At 37.3% G+C, this 22519-nt stretch overlaps 1 protein-coding gene across 1 annotated transcript in view; it reads right to left on the bottom strand.

Annotated features, from left to right (window-relative positions):
• Positions 1-22519, bottom strand: part of dock5 (dedicator of cytokinesis 5) — a 125660-nt gene that overhangs the window by 80557 nt on the left and 22584 nt on the right. The window contains exons 12-20 of the mRNA XM_056463211.1: positions 20480-20580; positions 20123-20257; positions 18631-18746; positions 16388-16454; positions 12686-12792; positions 12443-12579; positions 8982-9077; positions 8607-8705; positions 1536-1706 (exon numbers count right to left, since the gene is read on the bottom strand). Of these exons, the coding sequence (XP_056319186.1) occupies positions 1536-1706; positions 8607-8705; positions 8982-9077; positions 12443-12579; positions 12686-12792; positions 16388-16454; positions 18631-18746; positions 20123-20257; positions 20480-20580 (1029 nt within the window). The remainder of the gene's footprint in view (positions 1-1535; positions 1707-8606; positions 8706-8981; positions 9078-12442; positions 12580-12685; positions 12793-16387; positions 16455-18630; positions 18747-20122; positions 20258-20479; positions 20581-22519) is intronic.

Genomic DNA, 22519 nt, shown 5'->3' with positions numbered 1-22519 from the left:
ATGCTAATGTTCAAGTTTTATTTAACACTTGTGCATTACAGGTCGATTAGAAAACAAAAATGTCAACCCAAATGAATCATATTATAATATTTACTATCATTTTACATTTTCACTGATGCAGATTTCATTATCGGCATCAATCTTGATGATAACTGCCAAAATTGTTTTACTTTGAGGAGATTAACGCTTTAAACTACAAAGAATGTATGACCTTTTACACTGGGATAATTATTATGGTTTTAGGGGGACCTTTTCTGATTAATTTTAAATAGAAAATGGTGAAATATGAACATTTCAAACATTTTATGAGAAATAAAACTTTTTGACAAGATCTACAATGTTTGCATTAACACAGCCTACATACCCAAATGACAAAATAAATATAAAAATGCCCATAAGGTTGCAGAGGGTGTCGGCGCCAATAGCCTAGTGCAGGGATGGGCAAACTCGATCCTGGAGGGCCGGTGTTCCTGCATAGTTTTGCTCCAACCCTAATCAAACACACCTGCTTGTAGCTTTCTAGTGATCTTAAAGACACTAATTAGGGTGTTCAGGTGTGTTTGATTAGTGTTGGAGCAAAACTCTGAAGGGACACCGGCCCTCGAGGATCAAGTTTGCCTATGCCTGGCCTAGTGGTTAGTGTGTCGACACAGAGCACAGAGGTTCTCACGGCAACCCGAGTCCCGGCTCGAGGTCTTTTGACAACTCTTCCATTATCTCTGCTCCCCATACTTTCCTGTCTGTAAATCTCCACTGCTCTATCACAATAAAAACCCCTAAAAAATAATTATTAAAAAAAAGTTTGCAGAGGGTCAAACAGAAGGTAATGTCTTGTTTTTGAAAGACGTCTTATGTTCGTCGAGCCTGCACATATCTGAACAAATAAAAACTGTGATATTGTGAAACATTATTAAGATTTTAGATATTTTGACAATATTTTAAAATACAATTAATTTTTCTGACTCCAACCTGAATTTTCAGCAGTCATTACTTCAGTTTTCAGTTTCATTTGAACCTTCAGAAACCAATCTAATATGAGTGTTCAGTGCTCAAGAAAAACTTTAGAATAATTTCAACTCACTTATTCAGGATTATTCAATAAATAGAACATTTTCAAAATAGAAACCTTTTGTAACATTTTCAATGGCTTTACTGTCATTTGTTATTAAATTAACGGTTCCTAGCTAAACATAAGTATTTATTTATATTAACCCCAAACTACTAATGAGAGTGATTAATAAGCGTCATTTTTTTCTGTCGTCTCAGGTCAGAATATAGACATATTGTATATATTTAATATTTGGAGTGATTAATAAGAGTCATTTTGTTTCTTCATCTCTGTTTGCAATAATGGATCCATTTCCGCTTCCATTTATATTCTCTCAAACACAGCATTGGGAAGCACTGCTGTTTTTAAGGCTTTTAAGGCATGGGCAACCACAAACACGACATGCATTTCCGGCAATATAATCTCGATCTTGCCTGAAGCATAACAGTGTACTTAAAGCCTCTTTATGAGTCTCCGTCAAACTGACCTGTAAGTGGAAGCTGGTATAGTCCAGGAAGCCCTTATTGAGCACCTCAGAGTACTGGTCTATCGCCCGCAGAAAGACTTTCATTTGCAGGAGATTCATGATCATCCAGTCTGACGGAAACACGTTACCCATCAGGTTTTTGAACATGATGAAAGTCTCCATAAGAAAATCCTGGTGGAAAGACAAACCAACAAAAATATTTACACATACAGTTGAAGTCAGAATTATTAACCCCCCTTTGAATTTGTTTTTCTTTTTTAAATATTTCCCAAATTACGTTTAACAGAGCAAGGAAATTTTCACAGTATGTCTGATAATATTTTTTTCTTCTGGAGAAAGTCTTATTTGTTTTATTTTGGCTAGAATAAAAGCAGTTTTTAATTTTTTAACACCATTTTAAGGTCAAAATTATTAGCCCCTTTAAGCTATATATTTTTTCGATAGCTTACAGAACAAACCATTGTTATACAATAACTCACCTCACTACCCTAACCTGCCTAGTTAACCTAATTAACCTAGTTAGCTTTTAAAAGTCATATTAAGCTGTATATTTACATTTACATTTAGTCATTTAGCAGACGCTTTTATCCAAAGCGACTTACAAATGAGGACAAGGAAGCAATTTACACAACTATAAAAGCAGCAGTGAATAAGTGCTATAGACAAGTTTCAGGTGTGTAAAGTCTAAGAAGCAAAGCATTAGTAATTAATTTTTTTATAATTTTTTTTTTGAGAGAGAGAGAGTACAGCTAGTGGTATAGCCAGAGAGGCAGTTACAGATTAGAAAGGAAAGTGGAGACTAAATAGTTGAGTTTTTAGTCATTTCTTGAAGACAGCAAGTGACTCTGCTGTTCTGATGCAGTTAGGGAGTTCATTCCACCAACTGGGCAGATTGAATGTGAGAGTTCGGGAAAGTGATTTCTTCCCTCTTTGGGATGGAACCACGAGGCGACGTTCATTCACAGAACGCAAGTTTCTGGAGGGCACATAAATCTGCAGAAGTGAGAGCAGATAAGAAGGAGCAAAGCCAGAGGTCACTTTGTAAGCAAACATCAGAGCTTTGAATTTGATGCGGGCAGCAACTGGCAGCCAGTGCAAACGGGTGAGTAGTGGAGTGACATGTGCTCTTTTGGGTTCATCAAAGACCACTCGTGCTGCAGCGTTCTGAAGCAGCTGAAGAGGTGTGATAGAATTAGCTGGAAGCTAAGTATAGAAGTGTCTTGAAAATTTTCTAGTAAAATATTATTTACTGTCATCATGGCAAAGATAAAATAAATCAGTTATTAGAAATGAGTTATTAAAACTATTATGTTTAGAAATGTGTTGAAGAAATCTTCTTTCTGTTAAACAGAAATTGGGGAAAAATGAACAGGGGAGCTAATAATTCAGGGGGACAATAATTCTGACTTTTGACACAGTTGTGGTCAAAATGATAGGCGACCATTGATAAACAAAGAAAGCTAGTAAAATAAATCAGTATTGTTATCTTTTTTATCCATCATTCAAAAAATACTTTTGATTGGGTAACACTTTATTGTAAGGTACAATTCTATTAACAAACAATAAACTAAGACTTTTTAGCTCAATGTAGTATTAAATTGCTGCTTATTAATTGTTAGTAAAGTAGATAATTTTAATTCAATTCAATTCACCTTTATTTGTATAGCGCTTATACAATGTAGATTGTGTCAAAGCAGCTTCACATAAAAGGTCACAGTAAATGGGAACAGTGTAATTCAGTTTGTAGTGTTTAAGTTCAGTTCAGTTTAGCTCAGTTCAGTGTGGTTTAATAATCACTACTGAGAGTCCAAATATTGAAGAGCAAATCCAACAATGCGTAGCTCTATAGATCCTGAACCATGCAAGCCAGTGGCGACAGCGGAGAGGGGAAAAAAAAAAACTTCACTAATGGCGGAAGTGAAAAAAAAAAAAAAAAAAAAACCTTGAGAGAAACCAGGCTCAGTTGGGCACGATCATTTTAATTTCTCCGCTGGCCAAACGTCTTGTGCAGAGCTGCCGTCTCAATTTTAGTTATTAGTTAGGATTAGAAATGTAGAATAAGATCATGCAGAACATGTGCTTTATAAGTACTAATAAACAGCCAATATCTTAACAATAAGCATGCTAATAAGCAACTAGTTAATAGAGAGAATTGATCCCATACTAAAGAGTTGAAATGAAAACGAGAACTGATTAAGAAATATATTTTATACTTGTGGGTTTTTTATAGGCTTTGTATTATTCGATGCTTTTTGCAACCTCAGTTTGCCCAGATAACAGCTCTCAATGTCCTTCAAAGTCTGATGAGGTTTGAATCTTATGATTAGATGCAAAACAGCAGAAAAAAAAACATTTGTGCAACACACCGATATGAACAAACAGGAGAAGCAGATGCTAATTTGAAACAGTGCTTTGAACACGCTTATCTGGTTCTGCGACTGAACCCTGACTCACTTCAACAGGGAACGAACGCAGCCACACGCGTCGCATCAGTCAGTGGTGCAAAAGGTAGATTATTTACTTAACTCTCATAGCACAGATGCCCCAAAAACATCCGGTTCTTTCTATAGATTATTGTCTTGATTTATAGTCGAAATTTCTGAATATATAAGACCTTAAGATGTCAGAATGAGATAAAAATAGACTTTTCTCATTTTTAAATCTATATAGTAGTGGTTGTTATAAATGACGTATATGTACACATCATTTTGTAAAAATGTATTCACCCTCAGAATCATTTATTAAATCTTCTCTCCCTCTATTAAACAACTTTTCTTCACTTCTGGTCACATGGAATGCCTTTAAGGCGGGGTCTTATCAGTCAAATAGGAGCTATCAGTCATTTAAGGCAGGGCTATCAGTTCTTTAGTTTGGGGCTATCAGTCATATAGGGCGGGGCTATGTGTCTTAGTTCAGGGCTATCGGTAATTTAGGGGTGGGGCTTTCAGTCATATAGGGCGGAGCTTTCAGTCAGTAAGGGTGGGGCTATCAATCCTTTAAGGGTGGGGCTTTCAATCATTTGGGGTGGGGCAATCAGGTATTTAGTTTGTGCTATTAGTCATATTGGACGGGGCTATCAGTCTTTTAGTTCAGGGCTATCAGTAATTTAGGGGTGGGGTTTTCAGTCACATAAGGCGGGGCTATCAGAAATTTAGGGCAGGGCTATCAGTTCTTTATTTTAGGGCTATCCATCATATAGAGTGGGTCTATCAGTGCTTTAGGGCAGGTCTATCAGTAATTTAGGGGCAGGGCTTTCAATCATTTCGGGTGGGGCTATCAGTTCTTTAGTTTGGGTTATTTGTCATATAGAGTGGGGCTATCATTTATTTAGGCCGGGGCTATAGGTCTTTTAGTTCAGGGCTATCAGCACTTTAGAAAGGGGCTATCATTCCTTCAGTTCAGGGCTATCAGTCATATGGGGTGGGGCTATGAGTCATTTAGGGCGGGGCTATCAGTGTGCATCTCATTTCAGCTGTTTTGTTAGCATTGCCCATCTTCCAACAATCCAATCAGTTTCAAAAGGATGAAGTCACAGGATTGACTACACTGATAAATGAACTACACTGTTTCAATTTACTATGATCTATTATGTGAAGCTGCTTTGACACAATCTACATTGTAAAAGCGCTATACAAATAAAGGTGAATTGAACTTAAATTGATTGATTGTTTCAAGAGCATCACAATAGAGCAAAAACGAAGAATCTTGACTTTTATTTCATATTGACTTGTATTGATATTGAAGTTGTGCCTGCCAAGTTGATTCTGATCTCTCAGCTTGAATTTAAAAAAAAGACTTGTCTTAAAACTGATACGGTCAAACCCTCACCAAGCTGCCAATTATGATTATAGTAAGTTTTCTTAAAATTTCTGATCCATGATTGGGTAAGCTGACCAGTCAGAGCTCTCTAGCTTTTTAAGTAGGGGGGGGGCTCTGAAGAATTCTGAATTCAATTCTATGCTGACACTAAGATGCATATCCATCAATCTGATCACGAGGAGATGGAGCTGAATACTGGTGTAAATGAGGCCTAAAAATTGAGCTAGTTCTTATTTCATAACCGTATTCACAAACAGATCATCAAAAAATCTCAGTCTTTGAAACGACAATAATGATCATCTTATCATTTCTGTTGTCCCAAAATCTTCTTGGAGCATTTGAATAACCATTTCATTTTATAGAGTTATTTTTGGCAACAAATAAGTGGCTTTGTAGATGCCACTACAACTGTAAGTGCAAAGTTATTTAGAAGAAAAATCTGTTTCCACTGTCATACATTTTCTGCCTTTGGCATGGGTTGGTTCATTCAGTATGTTTGAAAATGATGATAAAGTGATGAAATAAGAAGGATGAGTCTTTACAAAATCCAAACACCACTCAAGAGACATATGGGAATGCATGTTAATACCAGCTGAAAACAGGGCATAAATCTTGATATGTTGTTAATATTTAAACCTGTTTTCTAAAAAAATACATTAAAGGTGCAGTATGTAAATTTGACACCCAGTGGTCAAAATAGGTACTGGATCAAAAAACACACAAGCGCAGGTTGCCAAATTGACGCAAGCGTGCCTGACTATCAAGCCTAAAGGCTGATTTAAGGCTGATTTCAACCGTTTTCTAATTATTTTAGATAGTTATTTTATAAACTATAAATATTTTAGATAATTATTTTACATATTTCAAAAGCAGGTTTTATTTCTCACAACAAGATAAATGGCAGGTACACCTCAAGTGATTTATTCAGTGTTAAATCCTAAAACTGTGAGTTTGAATACCATTTTACATGACATTAATGCCATACTACTGAAAGCAGCAGCAGATAGTTCACCTCAGATCTTGAAAATAAAATAAACCATTTGAAATTGAACTTTAGAGCTGTAACTCAGCGCAAACCAACACATATCAGGGATTCAGCATCTACATTTAATAATGTTAAGGAGGTTTAATATGTATTAATTAGACTATTAACCTTACCATTTTGTTGAAGTGCAGAGAGTGCACTATTCTGTGGTTCTGAATGGCTGTATTGAAATTTCTGTCGTGTTTCGTCTGGTGCAAACAGCCAAATTGCTCATCACTGCAAATCTTGTCATGTAGCGTGTCGTTAGGACATAGGGGTTACAATGTAACCTTTTCACCTAATGTTTATCTTCATAATATTTATATTATTTACTAATTAATAACCTCATGTGAAACTCTGAATCTGCGTCTCATTTTGGGGCTGTTACTGTCCACCGGTGGCCACAATTTTGGTCACAAGCACATGCTTTGAGAGCATTTCTGACTGAATAAATCAAATACGCTGTTTGCCATGAAGGCAACCTGGGATGCTACAATATAATTAGCTAAACTGGCATTGGGCGGGTTAAAGGGACAGACATTCCGGCACGGAAAACACATTTTTAAAGCAGAATATCAGACTACAGTATAGTTTTTCAGATTAACAAGAATGTTCACTTAGCATGTTCCTTAAATATCTGCAAACATTTTGTGGTATTTTTAAGCTTTAGAAGAGTCAAAAACATACATACAGCACCTTTAAAAGGGATTTTTTGCTTGAAAAAAAAAAGATATTTTGTGACAGATTTAAACGCTTAAACTCACTTGATTTTAATACACAGATTTGCTCCCCACAAAACAGGACTTAATATTGTTTCTCAAGTATCTTGGCTTAAGAATCTTTTATATCAGAATTATTTGTACATTTCTTTCCTCAATTTCTGTTTAACAGAAAGAAGATTTTTTCAACACATTTCTAAACATAATGGTTTAATAACTCATTTCTAATAACTGATTTATTTTATCTTTGTCATGATGACAGTAAATAATATTTGACTAGATATTTTTTAAAGATGCTAGTATTTAGCTTAAAGTGACATTTAAAGGTTTAACTAGGTTAATTAGGCAAGTTAGGGTAATTAGGGAAGTCATTGTATAACAATGGTTCGTTCTGTAGACAATCGAGAAAGAATATTGCTTAAGGGGCTAATAATATTGACCTTAAAATGGTTTTATTTATTAATTTATTTAGGTTTTAATGACATATCAGTAGCATTGGCTACATTCACGGCAAAAACATATACTAAATATACAATATATAATCATGTAATCATATCAGTTTCTTAACAAACATACATTATTAAAAATATAAACATAAAAGTAGCAACAACAATGAAAAGAGCAATATACAATCTTTCAGTCTGATTAAAGATAAATATTTTACAATTGCTCCAGATGGCAATTCACTAAAAATATTTCCCGAATAAAAGTGTTCTCTGATGTCAATTAAAAATGCACGTTCTATTAAAATATGTTTTATCGTAGGTTTTTCTTCCACTTTAAATAAATGTGCATTTGTAAGTCTTGCGTGTCTGATTCTGCATCTCGTATGTACAACCTGGTCATGTCTATTTTCAAAACCATAATTATTTCTTTCATTTACAAATGGATTCACTTCATGCAGTTTGTTATTCCTACATTCATCCTATTCCATTTGCCATTTCTGATTAATATACAGGATTTAAAACAGGTTTAACATCAGACAGGAATTTTACACTCTGTTATTTCCAACAGTAGGGTTTCCTTAGCTGCTTTATCTGCATGTTCATTTCCAATAAATCCCATATGACCAGGTATCCAGCAGAAAATCATATCAAAGTATTTTTCCTTTAAAACATCTACTTTTTCTATTATGCTAAAAATCATCGGATGATCAGTTTTCATAGATTCAAATGCTTGTAGGCAGGACATAGAATCTGTGCAAATTAAAAACTGTCATTGCTGTTCTTTTTCAACTTGTTCCTTAAAATGGTTTAAAAAAAATTAAAACAGCTTTTATTCTAGCCGAAATAAAACAAATAAGACTTCCTCCAGAAGAAAAAATATTATAGGAAATAATGTGAAAAATTCCCCGCTCTGTTAAACATCATTTGGGAAATATTTAGAAAATAACACAATATATTCATCCTGAAAAACAAGGAAATAACAAAAATACAATGTAAGGTTTTTTTGTTTGTTTTGTACATCTGTGATGATGAATGGCTGCTGCGGAGAAAGCAGGAGACTTACGATAACGTCCTGTCTGGTTTTGAAGGTGTTGATGTATTGTGCGTAATGCGCGTCTTCCATTTGTTTCAGGATGGCGGTCATGCAAGCCAGGTAGTGGCCCTGCGTCCAGAGAAAGAGAAGAAATAATCAATATCTTTGCATGCGCTGCCCACACCGCTGAGAAAAACTCATAGCCACAGGCCTGGGCAAAGAAATAAACAAGTTAAGTTCAGTGGTGCAGACTCTTGTTGTTATGAATTTCAGCAGGTGTGTGAGTGTGTGTGGGCTTCAGTGCTGCACGGTTGAAATAACAGCAGCTTTGGCAGGGAGGTAAGCTGATTTATCTCTGCTAAATCTTTCACAGACGCTCCACTCTGTGGGCTGGTGATGTCTTACTATGTAGGGAGAGTCCAAGCTCAGGTTGATGACCGTACGATTGACCCTCCGCAAGAGACGGTCCACGATTAACTTCACATGACCGGATGTGGGACCCTGGAAGCATAAAAAGGTGAATGAGATGCATTGAAGGATGGTCGACCGGCTGACGATTGAACCGAGAAACTTAAAAAAATGACCTTATTTCGGAAGTTTGCAACGTAACTGCTAAAGCAAAGAGATGCTCAGAAGTCATGAGTTTGACCTGAAATGTCTCCGAACATATCAAGTGAAATGTCAAACTCAACATGAATGCACTGAGGAATCAAAAAGCCAGTGAAATGCATCACGGTTGAAAGATTAGCCTCTCTATATTCATAAAGTCATATTTCATTATGGAGTCGCCACCATGATGCTCGCAGAGGATACATTTATTTGATTACAAATACAGTGAAAGCAATAACATTGTGAAATAATGTGACTATTAAATCGATTATTCTTTCTTCTTCTTTTCTTTTGTATATACAGCTGAAGTCAGAATAATTATTCCTCCTGAAGTATTAGCCCCTCTGTTTATTTTTTCCTCAATTTCAGGTTCTTCAACACATTTCTAAACATAATAGTTTTAATAACTCATTTCTAAGAACTGATTTATTTGATCTTTGCCATGATGACAGTAAATAATATTTGACTAGATATTTTTTCAAGATACTAGTATTCAGCTTAAAGTGATATTAATAGCTCAATTCCCACTAATTGTTATGGTACGGTTCGCTTTTATGGCCATTTCCACTGTCAAAAGATACCTAAAAGCGAACTGTACCGTCCCATTTTTTGAATAATCTTTTAAAAGGGTGCTTAGAAAAACAAAAGGGTGCCAAAAAGAGGAGCAAGATGCCCAGCTGAATGCTATTTGTTTACAGAGATACGTCACTAGCTAGTGCACAAGCCAGGAGAATGAAAACAAAGAAAGCGCCATTTTTAAATACACAGCGGAGACATTACACCGTAATAATATATACATATAATAACGAGGCATAGTCGACTGAGCTTAAACAAACCTTGTCGTTGTCTTGATGAACAGCCACAAAGACAAGAAGAAGAGCAGAATCTACCCTGTGCCCCACAATTGTTTACAAGGTTTCAGTTTCTCCAGGGACCTTGCGATCGCTCACTGCACGTCTATCTTTGAAATAACAAACTTCTTGAGCTGATGATTATAACGTGCGCGATTATTGAAGTGCTTCTGACATCCGATCCTTTCAGAAATGGACAAACACCAAAGTGAAGCAAGAAAAAACAAAGAAGCCTAAAAAAAAAAGGTAAATCCTGAAAAAACAAAAGAGAAGCCTGAAAAAACAAAGAAGAAGCCAGAAAAAAACAAAGGAGAAGCCTGAAAAAACAAAAGAGAAGCCTGAAAAAACAAAGAAGAAGCCAGAAAAAAACAAAAGAGAAGCCTGAAAAAACAAAGAAGAAGCCAGAAAAAAACAAAGGAGAAGCCTGAAAAAACAAAGAAGAAGCCAGAAAAAAACAAAGGAAAAGCCCGAAAAAACAAAGGAAAAGCCCGAAAAAACAAAGGAGAAGCCAAAAATAACAAAAGAGCAAATGATTTTTTCAGCAACCTAAAACATGAACAAACTGCCATGTTTAACTATTATGATCACCTTTTGAACTATTATGAACTAGGAATGATGGAATTACTTTCTAACAGGGGTCACATGTGCTGGTGAAGATTAAAGATACAGATGAGAGGTTGGCATTGACAGTGTGCTATATTTAGTGTTGTTTTTGAACCCAAAATAGGACTAAATGTGTGCTGTGTGTAGTTTTTCTGTAAATGGTAACATATCGGAGACTGTAAGGGTCTGTTTGTGTTCATATATGTTACATTTATTTATTTATTTTATATAATTACAGACGTTACAGTGGGCTGTTTTGCCTTGTCATTGATACGCAGTTATAATCAAATCATGGTTATAGAAAGGTTAGTAATGAACATTTATACACAAGTATTTATGTGTATAAAGTATCTGTTTTGTGAGAATTGCTTCTTATATGATTTGTGAAAGACCCATACAGCTTTACTTTGACGTTTCCTCAAGCGAGTATAATGTCAAATGAAACTTTTGGTTCCCTTTTGGCAGTGGAAATGCCTGATAAAAGTGACCCGTATCGACCTGTACCATACTGTACTGTACCACTCAGTGGAAAAGGGCCACAAAAGACTTAATTAGGCAAAGCAAAGCAAGGCAAGGCATGTTTATATAGCACATTTTATACACAGCGGTAATTCAAAGAGCTTTACAGGAATAGAAGTATAAGAAAATCAAACAACAAAATTAAAATGATTAAAAACAGATAAAAAATGTGTTAAAACAAGTTATAAAAAAATAAAAAAGCAAAGAAAAACATAATAGGGCAATCTGTTGGACGTGGCACAGTTCTCATTCAGTAAAGGCACAGCTAAACAGATGTGTTTTCAGACTTGATTTGAACGTGCCTAATGTTGGAGCACATCTGATCATTTCTGGAAGCTGATTCCAGCAGCGATGGGCGCTGTTAGTAGCTGAAGGCCGATTCACCCTGCTTTGACTGAACTCTTGGAAATATCTAGTTTATATGATCCTAAAAATCTGAGCGATCTGTTAGGTTTGTATTGAGGTCCTAGGCCATTTCAGATTTATAGACAAGTAATGATACATTAAAATCTATTCTGAATGTAACTGGGAGCCAGAGTAAAGACCTGAGGATAGGCGTGATGTGCTTTGATTTTCTGGTTCTGGTCAGAATTCTGGCCGCAGCGTTCTATATGAGCTGCAACTGTCTGACTGTCTTTTTGGGAAGGCCAGTGAGGAGTCCAGTAATCCACCCTGATGCTGATAGAAGCATAAACAATCTAAGCATCTTAATTCTTGCAATGTTTTTGAGATGATAGTATGTTGAGTATTATGCTAATAGTAATAACCTAACTAGGTTAGTTAAGGGTTTCTTTTAGGCAAGTCATTGTATAATTATGGTTTGATTAAAAAAAATTTGCTTAAGGAGGCTAATAATATTGATCTAAAAATGGTTTTAAAATAATCCAGCTAAAATAAAACAAAGACTATCTCCAGAAGAAAACACGTTATAGGAAATGCTGTGAAAAAAAAAATCTTGCTCTGTTAAACATCATTTGGGAAATATTTGAAAATGAAAAATAATTTACAGGAGGGTGAATAATTGTAACTTTAACTGTATAATAATATACAGTATATAATATAATAATCTAATATAAATAAAATGACAATTTAATGTGTTATTGCTCTTTTGTTGCCTTGTTTTAACTCTATGTTAAAAATAAAATGTCGACTGAGAAAACCTGTACACCCTGATTCCTGGAAACAGCAGAAAACCAGCCAATTAGTTTGGTGCCTGCAGTTTTGCTCATCAGATGGTCTGAGGCTGAAATAAGGCTGTTATATATTCAGTCGTACAAAACTCACCACGTTTTTACAGTCCAGCATGTCTAGTACCGTGCTAAGCAGCTGTACACACGCCTCCAGATCAGGTTTGTTAGAGTTGTCGTCCAGTTGACCGCTCAGCTGATCTGTGATCAGGGGCAACAAAACATCTCTGCAGTCTGGAAGAACAACAGAGAATATGAGGGGTTTGAGGAGACACACACGCTATGCTTTTAGCGAATGAGGAAAATGATATGTTTGACCTGAACGGGTGTCAAGTCCTACCTGGTTGTTTGAAAAGGTTACTCTCGACAATTTTCACCAGACAGCCCAGTTTCTGTCTGACCATCTGAAAATCTGGAATACTCTCGATGAACTTTGACAGCTGGACACTGAGAGAAAGAAAAAAACTGGCTTTCACAAACTTGAAACAATACATCAGTAGCATGATACGCAATATTTAAGTGTGGTTTCTTGCAGATTCTTGACAGGAAATGAGACAAACTTTTTTAAGAGGTCTGATCGCAACAATTTTAACATGATATAAAAGCTGCAAGCAGGACTATTATTTGGAACATAATAATAATTATAATAATAATAATAATAATAAAATGAGCAAATCCAAAAGGGCCTACGCAATAAAAAGTTGCAAGCAGCGATAAAAGGAACCTCGCACCCTGGCTCATCGCCGCCCGGTGGATGACAGAGAACACTGGACAATATTATTTTAATTTAATAAATATTTTTAAAAAACTGAGAAAAATCACAGATTTATGGCAAACTTCCTTCTGTCAGCAGGTGGCGTTATGACTATAACTTAATCTTGGCATGTAGATGTCTTCAGAAGAGGAATCTCATCGAACATCTTCAGGCAGATCAGACATTGACAAGAACTTCATCCTCTATGGCTATCCGTCACAGACACGTCCTTTGGCGAAAATTTTCATCTTCACAATTTCACATCACAATCGATCTGATGAAATTTGTAGGAGGAGTTTGTTACAGTGTAAAATGTCATTTCCTGTTGCTAGTAGGTGGCGCTATAACTGTAACTGGATATTGGCATGTAAAAGTGTTCAGGTCAGGACTTTTATCAAACGAGGGCCACGCCCCTCGATGAAAACTGTAGATCTTCACAATTTAACGTCGCCAAGGCCTTTAGATGACAAAACCTAATTTTAGTGTTGATTTGAAGAAATCCCTAGTAAGAGATTATTAAAATACAACGCCTGGAATTTGCAAAAACTGCACTTTTTAAGCAGAGGAAGTTAAAAATATCTGATTTCCTGTTGGGTTTCGCATTTTGCTCCAAGAAATGTCCATTTATACATGTTCGCCCTATGTTTGCGTGGTCTTCTTCCGGGTGCTCTGATTTCCCCCACAATCCAAACACATGTGGTCCAGGTGAATTGGGTAAGCTAAAATTGTCCGTAGTGTATGTGTGTGAATGAGTGTATGGATGTTTCCCAGTGATGGGTTGCAGCTGGAAAGGCATCCGCTACATAAAACATATGCTGGATAAGTTGGCGGTTCATTCTGCTGTGGAATGAACAATAAATGAATGAATAATGTTGGTTATTGTTTGTGAATGTAAAAAGAAAAGAAGTCGCATGTGTATCAGTATATTAGATCTGTGAATCAGCATCTCTTCGAGACAGCGAAACACACTACAAACACAGCTGAACTAGAGATATTGTGACTTTACATAAGATGAAAATCAAGGTGTTTGAGTGAGTTAAGCCTCATTCACACAACGAAAGACTCACAGCGGCAAAGCAACAAGTGATCGTTCATTTCAATAGAGTGAGCAATTTTCAGCGACATCTGTCTACGCAAGCAACACTGACTGTTGGCGACAATGTTGGCATGTTGAGTGACGCGACAAAGCTGAGAATCCTTCAACTTTATGCAAATGAAGAGGGACTTTCTTGAGTGACAGCCAATAGGAGCACTAGGAAAGCTCATGTGATTTTCTTTCAGCTCGCTCAGTGGCCGGTTGTATTCTCTGTCCTGTAGACCTACACAGACTTGCGTTGGCCTATCAGACCTATCAGTGCTTTAAGGCAGAGCTATCAGTCCTATAGGGTGGGACTATCAGTGCTATTTGCAGCAGGTCGCCACCCAGAGGGACAGGCAGATACAAAGTCACTACTAGCTAGTGTGAATGAGGTATTAAAGGCGTACTCACACTATGCTATCTGAACCGTGCCCAGGCCCGTTTCCCGGATCATTTGAGAAGTGTAAGTGCTCTGAACGTGACTTTTAAGGGACTGTTTGATATGGATTAATTAATTATTCGTACTGTTCAATGAACACAAACTGTCGTAGTTTATTAAAGACGCAAACCCCTTACTGCACGACAGCTGCACCTTCAACAAACCTCCTAATTCCTGCAGCACGAGGACTTTATGGTTGTTTATGAGCGTCAAAAGTCGCAGATCTGTTCGGCGAAATATTTGATTGCGTGTCACCACATCCCAAATGACTAAAACGATATAACTAAAGAAAGCGGAAGCGTTTAGAAAAAACAAAGCACCCGTGAAGAAACTCGACACACAGGAACATAAACGCCTCACTGCCAACTAGCGTTTCAGAAGTGTTATTGCAGAACAATAGAAACAGCGCGCAGAAGTATAAATGCTCAGCTACGCACATTGAATGCGCCGTGGGTCACGCCGATCACTGGACGCAGAAGTATAAACAAGGCTTAAGGGTGCTTTCACACTTGGTTCAATTGCCTGGACTGTACCCAAATTCGATTATCCCCCCTTGCCACCTTCTCGCCTGGTTTGTGTTTACTCTGTCTTTTTTCATTCTGAACCCCGGTACGCTTGCGTCATCGAACTGCTGTTGTGTATGGCTGTTGCCAGGTGATGGACACGAAAGCAAAGACATACGCACATCGCGGTCGTTCTGCTTTTACTGAACCTTTTGGTTTTGGACATACAGAAAGCAACTCGCGTCTATCTGCCGCAAAAATATTTAACATTCAGAACATCACGATATGTCTGCAATTTTTGGAGGTGACAAGCAAATATTATCACTGTGCTTGCCCTGGCTCAGTCCCGCTTCCCACTAAGGTAAAGTACGTCATACACAAACACGAATAAACATTATGAAAATGATAGTTTGTTGTACTTTTGGCGGTTCACTTCCGTTTTTTTTGGTACGATTGCACTTATCCCAGAAGTGAACCGGACCAGAGTTTGAGTGAACCATACCCCAGACCACCTATTTCAGGCAGACTCGGGTACGGTTTGTGGGTGCGCACCTGAGTTCAGAAGACACGTTCACACTAGATAAACGTACCATACTCTGATGTCAAAAAAACCCAGCTGCAGACCAAAAGTGCTAGTGTGAAAGCACCCTAATAAACACTGCCTACAGAAAGAGAATTTTGAAGTAAACAAAATCTGTCAAAGTCATTTTATAACACAGTGATGATCGCAATGTTACTTTACAAGCTTAACATTTAATTTTTTTGTGCAAAGTTTTATTTCAACTTTTTCAGGGAAGTTGATTTGTTTCTCACGATGGTAAACAACCTCATATAAACTGGTGCTTCTGCAAAGACAAGATGTTTTCATACTCATGCGAAACAAGTCCTTTCCTTTATCTGACTTCGAATGCATCAAAGACCTTCCTTAAGTCACTGATGAAAGCTCAAAAAATAAACAGTTTTTTCCTGAATAGTTCATGCAAGCGCTTTAACAAAAATACAAGCTTCACATTTCTGTTTTTTCACCATTTAAAGCACTGGTGCAATTTATTTCCGATTAGAAATAGCTTATGTAACCGTGATTTATGTCTTAAAAGTTGATTTTGCTTATCATTTCTCCACAAATGCTGTGTAAAGAACTAGGATATCTTTAGAAACAGGAATATTCCTTTAAATGATCATCTTTCTAAAGAAATCTATAAACCGGTGATGTGGCAAAGATGCAGCAGATGTTTTCACACCAGTGTGAAAGACGTCATTCACTTTACCTGAGCTCTACAGCGTCAAAGACCTTCTGCAAATCATTGATGATGGTCGGAAGATATTTCAAGATTGCTCCCTGTACAAAAAAAATATTGAATTTAATACATATTATAATATATATAATTTCAACATCATTACTCCAGCCTTTAGAGCTGAGATGCACAAATTAGGGTACGCTAGGCAAAGTGGGCCCATGGTTTCCTTTAATTTGGCCCGCCATCTCATCTGAAAAGAGAGGGAGAATGATGGGGATGGTTGAGAAAGTCTTTTCAAATCTAAACTTTAGTTTGTTTGTTTGTTTGTTTGTTTGTTTGTTTGTTTGTTTGTTTGTTTGTTTGTTTGTTTGTTGAAGGGCTAAAAGTCCTTTAGGGCGGGACTATTAGTGCTTTAGGGTGGGACTATCAGTCCTTTAGGGTGGGATGGCAGGCCTATCAGTGCTTTAGGGCAGGGCTATCAGTCCTTTAGGGTGAGACTATCAGTGCTTTAGGGTGGGGCTATCACTCCTTTAGGGCGGGACTATCAGTGCTTTTGGGTGGGGCTGTCAGTCCAATAGGGCAAGACAATCAGTGCTTTAAGGCGTGGCTTTCAGTCCTATAGGGTGGGACTATCAGTGTTATAGGGCGGGGCTATTAGCCTTATAGAGTGGGACTATCAGTGCTTTAGGGCAGGGCTATCAGTCCTATAGGGTGGTACAATCAGTACTTCAGCGCGGGACTTTCATTGCCTGTGGGGCTATCAGCCCAATAGGGTGAGACAATCAGTACTTTAGGGCAGGGCTATTAGTCTTATAGGGTGGGTATATCAGTGCTATAGGTCAGTGCTATGAGTCCAATAGGGCGGGGTTATCAGTCCTTTAGTGCAAGATTATCAGTGGTTTAGGGCGGGGCTATCAATACATTAGGGTGGGATTATCAGTGCTTTAGAGCGGAGCTATCAGTGCTTTAGGGTGGGGCTATCAGTCATATAGGGTGGGACAATCAGTGCTTTAAGGTGGGGCTATCAGTTATTTAGGGCAGGGCTATCAGTCATTTAGGACTGAGTTATCAGTGCGTTAGGGCGGGCTATCAGTTATTTAGGATGTAGGTATCAGTGCATTAGGGCGGGGCTATCATTAATTTCGGACAGATTTATCAGTGCTTCAGGGCAGGGCTATCAGTGCTTTAGGGCAGACTTATCAGTTTTTTAGAGTGGCCCAGTTTTATAGAGTAGCTATCAGTGCTTTAGGGTGGGGCTATCAGTCATTTAGGATGGAGGTATCAGTGCATTAGGGCGGGGCTATCAGTCATTTAGGATGGAGGTATCAGTGCATTAGGGCGGGGCTATCAGTCATTTAGGATGGAGGTATCAGTGCATTAGGGCGGGGCTATCAGTCACTTAGGGTGGGACTATTAGTGCTTTATGGCAGGACTTTCAGTGTTTTAGGGCAAACCTACCAGTGTTTTAGGGTGGGGCTATCAGTGATTTAGGACAGATCTGTTAGTGCTTTAGGTGATATGATTTAATGCAATGTTTTCTATTTATTATAGATATTATGAAATAAATTAGGAAATTGCCCATGGCAACTTTAATGTCATATAGTTTGGTTAACTTTACCTTCGGCCCACGGCTCTCAACAATATTTAGTTTTTGGCCCTTTATACAAAAGAATGTGTGCACCCCTGACTTAGAGTCACATAAATCTAAATGTATGGACTTTTTTTGTTTGTCAAAAACCATTAGAATAATAAACAAAGATTTTGTTCAATAAAGACATGTCCTACTGTAAATATAACAAAACTCACTAAAATTAATGTGTATTTCTAAACAATTCATTTAGATTTTCTCAATATTCACATTTTTTGAACCCTCTATATATTCATATTTCCATATCCTAATTAATTATTCATCAATGAGAAACGTATTTAACTTTCATAAATCTAATTTAACATGTAAATCAACACTGTTTTTGTGTTCCAATGTCACATTTGCTGCCTATGAAAGACTTTTTATTAATACAAATGTTGTAGACATGCACTGTTTGTACTGTAAGTGGAAAAAAGTTTCAGGATTCTTTAAAGTTCAAAAGATCATTTTGAAGATTAATAGATTTATTTGAAGTTGAAATGTCTGCTATTACATTTGATCAATTTAATATATCCTCACTAAATAAAAAAAAAAGTACCATCTTAAAATCTTACTGACAACAATCTTTTGAACAGTAGTTTAAATCTTAATTTGTGGCTTTTACAAATCACAAATGGTATCAAACCTGCCTTTATCTTAACTCCTTCATCCAGGGGTCTGTCCATCAGAATGCTGATAGAAAGAAATAAGGTCCGAATGGAGTCTTGAAACTGCCCTCCATCTTCACTTTTCCCATAAAACCTGACAGACACCAAAGAGAAAAACATTTTTAAAGAACACACAAGTGGTGCCTGCTCATGAAAACGTCAGCACAATGATGGGGAGGTGCTGTGGGTGGATGGCAGGGTGTTAAAAATCATTTCATCATTCATCATTCTTGTCTGCTGTGGGATGAGTGAGGTGTTTGTTCAATCCCCAGTCCATATTAGATGAAAAAAAAAAAGATTCTTCCCTTGAACTGTCTGTCTGTCTGTCTGTCTGTCTCTGTCTATCTACAGTATCTGTCTATCCATTTATCTAACCATTTCACTATCCATCCATCTACTCATCCAGCTATTCATCCATCAAACTACCCATTCGACTATAAAACAATCCATCCATCCATCCATCCGACTATCCATCTATCTTTTGAATTTTAAATCTATTTATCTAATCATCCATCCATCCATCCATCTATCAATATATTCATCCATCTGACTATCCATCAATCCAACTAGCCATTCATCCATCCATATATCCAACCATCTAACTATCAATCCGACCATAACTATCCAATAATTTATCCATCCATCTGCCTATCTATCCATCCGACCATCCATCTAACTATCCGTCCACCTAAAAATCCATCCATCCGACTATCTATCTATCTATCTATCTATCTATCTATCTATCTATCTATCTATCTATCTATCTATCTATCTATCTATCTATCTATCTATCTGACCATCCATCCATTCATCTTTCATCCATACATCCATCTTACTATCCATCTAACCATCCATCCATTCGACTATCCATCTATCTGACTACCCATGTATCTAATTATCCATTTATCTAACAATCTAACTATCCATCCGTATATCTATCCATCTGACGATCCATTTATCTAACCGTCCATCCATAAATTTATCCATCCATCCATCCATCCATCCATCCATCCAACTGTCTATAAGTCTATTTATGTAAAAATCTATCCATCCATGTATCAATCTAACCATCCCTCTATTCATCCATTAATCAGGTCTGTCTATACGTCTATCCATCTATGTGTATTTGTCCGTCAGTCAATCCATCAGTCTAACCACTGAGAAATAAACATGCCACACATGATGCATGCCATCCCATTCCACAGGCTGCTCCCCAGAAAGGTTTACTGTTTCCAATATTGCTTTGAACCAATGCTCTTACATTTAATTGCCTTTGTCTAGCTCCAGATGGAGGTCCAATTGCCTCATATGTTTTCTCACAGATACAGAAGGGAGTGATGTCTAAAGTATCTCTCTCTCTCTTTCTCTTTTTTTGCTGTTTGCTTTTTCATTAGCATTGACAGATCAAGGACAAGTTCAATCAAGCCCTCATGGAGGCTATTTTTGAGAGAAAATAAGACCAGTACCCACCTCAAATGGAGGACCCGAGACTGCACAATGAAACGGAAGAGATACTTGAAGGCTTTCAAGGCTGCGTAGAGTCGCTCTGTATGAGTCAGGTCTTCAGCATGACCCACAAAATAATTCAACACTTTGGTCAACTTCCTGTAAGGAAAAAAAAAGCAAACCGAGGCAATTACTGCATGCTTGCAAATCAATACCTGACAGTGCCACTGGACAGGTGTATATAGAGAACGGGTGAGAGAGGAAAAGAGTGTTAGGGTGAGATGGCAAGGTGGGAATTAAAATGTGCACAAAAATGGCCACGCTATATTAAACACATGAACTGTGACACAAAGGACGGAGAAATCCAAACAAGATTCTTACTGGTATGCCAGAGTAGCACTGAAGTGTTTGTTAATGTAGGTCTCCAAGACAGGGTTGAAATGCTGAAACTTTATGTCACCGATCAGGGAGATGATGAAAACCTGAACACATCAAGCAAAAAATGCCAGCTTTAGATCTTCATATATGTGACGTTGGTCAAGCTTAAAGGCAACATGAAAATACTTTATTTTTAGAGTCTATAACAAATGCATGACAGCTCGGCCAGGGCTTCGACAGGTTTCATCGAGTCAAATTTAAGATTTTAAGAGATTTTTAAGATCATTACAAATTAAATGTCAGATGTAAACAGTGTTAGGGATGTTTTTCTTATGCAAAAGGAGAAGATTTAGTACTTGCCTCATATAAAAAAAAATATTTTGTTATTTCTGTTATTTTGTCATTATCTATTTTTCAGTTTCAATTCATTATTTTCATTTATTTATTATTATTTTAGTTATGTCATTTGAATGTGTATATGTATTTGTATATATACACATACACTCACCAGCCACTTTATTAGGTACACCTTACTAGTACCAGGTTGGACCCTCTTTTGCCTTCATAGATTCAACAAGATACTGGAAATATTTCTCAGTCCATATTGAGAGATTTCAGTCCATATTGACATGATAGCATCACGCAGTTGCTGTAGATTTGTCGGCTGCACATCCATGGTGTGAATCTCCCGTTCCAACACATCCCAAAGTTGCTCTATTGGATTGAGCTCTGGTGACCATGGAAGCCATTTGAGTACAGTGAACTCATTGTCATGTTCAAGAAACCAATCTGAGATGATTCACACTTTATGACATAGTGTGTTATCCTGCTGGAAGTAGCCATCAGAATATGGGTACACTGTGGTCATAAAGGGATGGACATGGTCAGCAACAATACTCAGGTAGGCTGTGGTGTTGACACGATGCTCAATTGGTACTAATGAGCCCAAAGTGTGCCAAGAAATTATCCCCACACCATTACACCAGCAGCAGTCTGAACCATACGACGCAGGATGGATCCATCTTTCATGTTGTTGACGCCTAATTCTGACCCTACCATCCGAATATCGCAGCAGAAATCGAAACTCATCAGACCAGGCAACGTTTTTTCCAATCTACTTTTGTCCATATTGGTTGAGCCTGTGCAAACTGTGACCTCAGTTTCCTGTTCTTAGCAGACAGGATTGGCCCCCGGTGTGGTCTTCTGCTGCTGTTGCCCATCCGCCTTGGTTGGACGTGTTGTGTGTTCAGAGATGCTCTTCTGCAGACCTCTGTGGTATTGAGTGGTTATTTGAGTTACTGTTGCATTTCTATCTACTGGAACCAGTCTAGTGATTGACATCAACAAGGCATTTGCGCTTAAAGAACTGCCCCTTGCTGGATATTTTGTCTTTTTCTGTACCATTCTCTGTAAACCCTAGAGATAGTAGTGCGTAAAAATCCCAGTAGATCAGCAGTTTCTGAAATACTCACACCGACAACCATGCCACGTTTAAAGTCACTTAAATCACCTTTCTTCCCCATTCTGATGCTCATTTTGAACTGAAGCACATCGTCTTGACCATGTCTACATGCCTGAATGCATTGAGTTGCTCCCATGTGATTGGCTGATTAGAAATATGCGTTAACAAGGAGTTGGACAGGTATACCTAATAAAGTGGACAGGGAGTGTATATAAGAAGGGTGTGGATTAGTATGCTGTTTTGTAGGCTGCATAGTTATTGTATGCCTAGTTGATGGGGTGGAAAAAAGAAAAAAAAAACATAAGGAATTTTTTTAAATATATTTCTTAGCCACACATTTTAAATAATTTGTCAAATCAAGCAAACTCGAGTTGTATACATGCACTTTTTCCAATATGACATTCCTTTAAATAAAAATAGACTTTAAAATCCTCACTATAAATATATTTAAAATACTTTTTAACAGGCTCAGTGGTTAGCTCTGTCGCCTCACAGCAAGGTCACTGGTTTGAGTCTCAGCTGGGTCAGTTAGCATTTCTGTATTGAGTTTGCATGTTCTCATGTTTCCTCCAGGTGCTCTG

This window comes from Danio aesculapii, chromosome 8 (genome assembly GCF_903798145.1).
Source record: "Danio aesculapii chromosome 8, fDanAes4.1, whole genome shotgun sequence".
NCBI lineage: Eukaryota > Metazoa > Chordata > Actinopteri > Cypriniformes > Danionidae > Danio > Danio aesculapii.
Note: the sequence above shows the minus strand (reverse complement) of the source record. Positions and strands in the feature narration are given on the sequence as shown.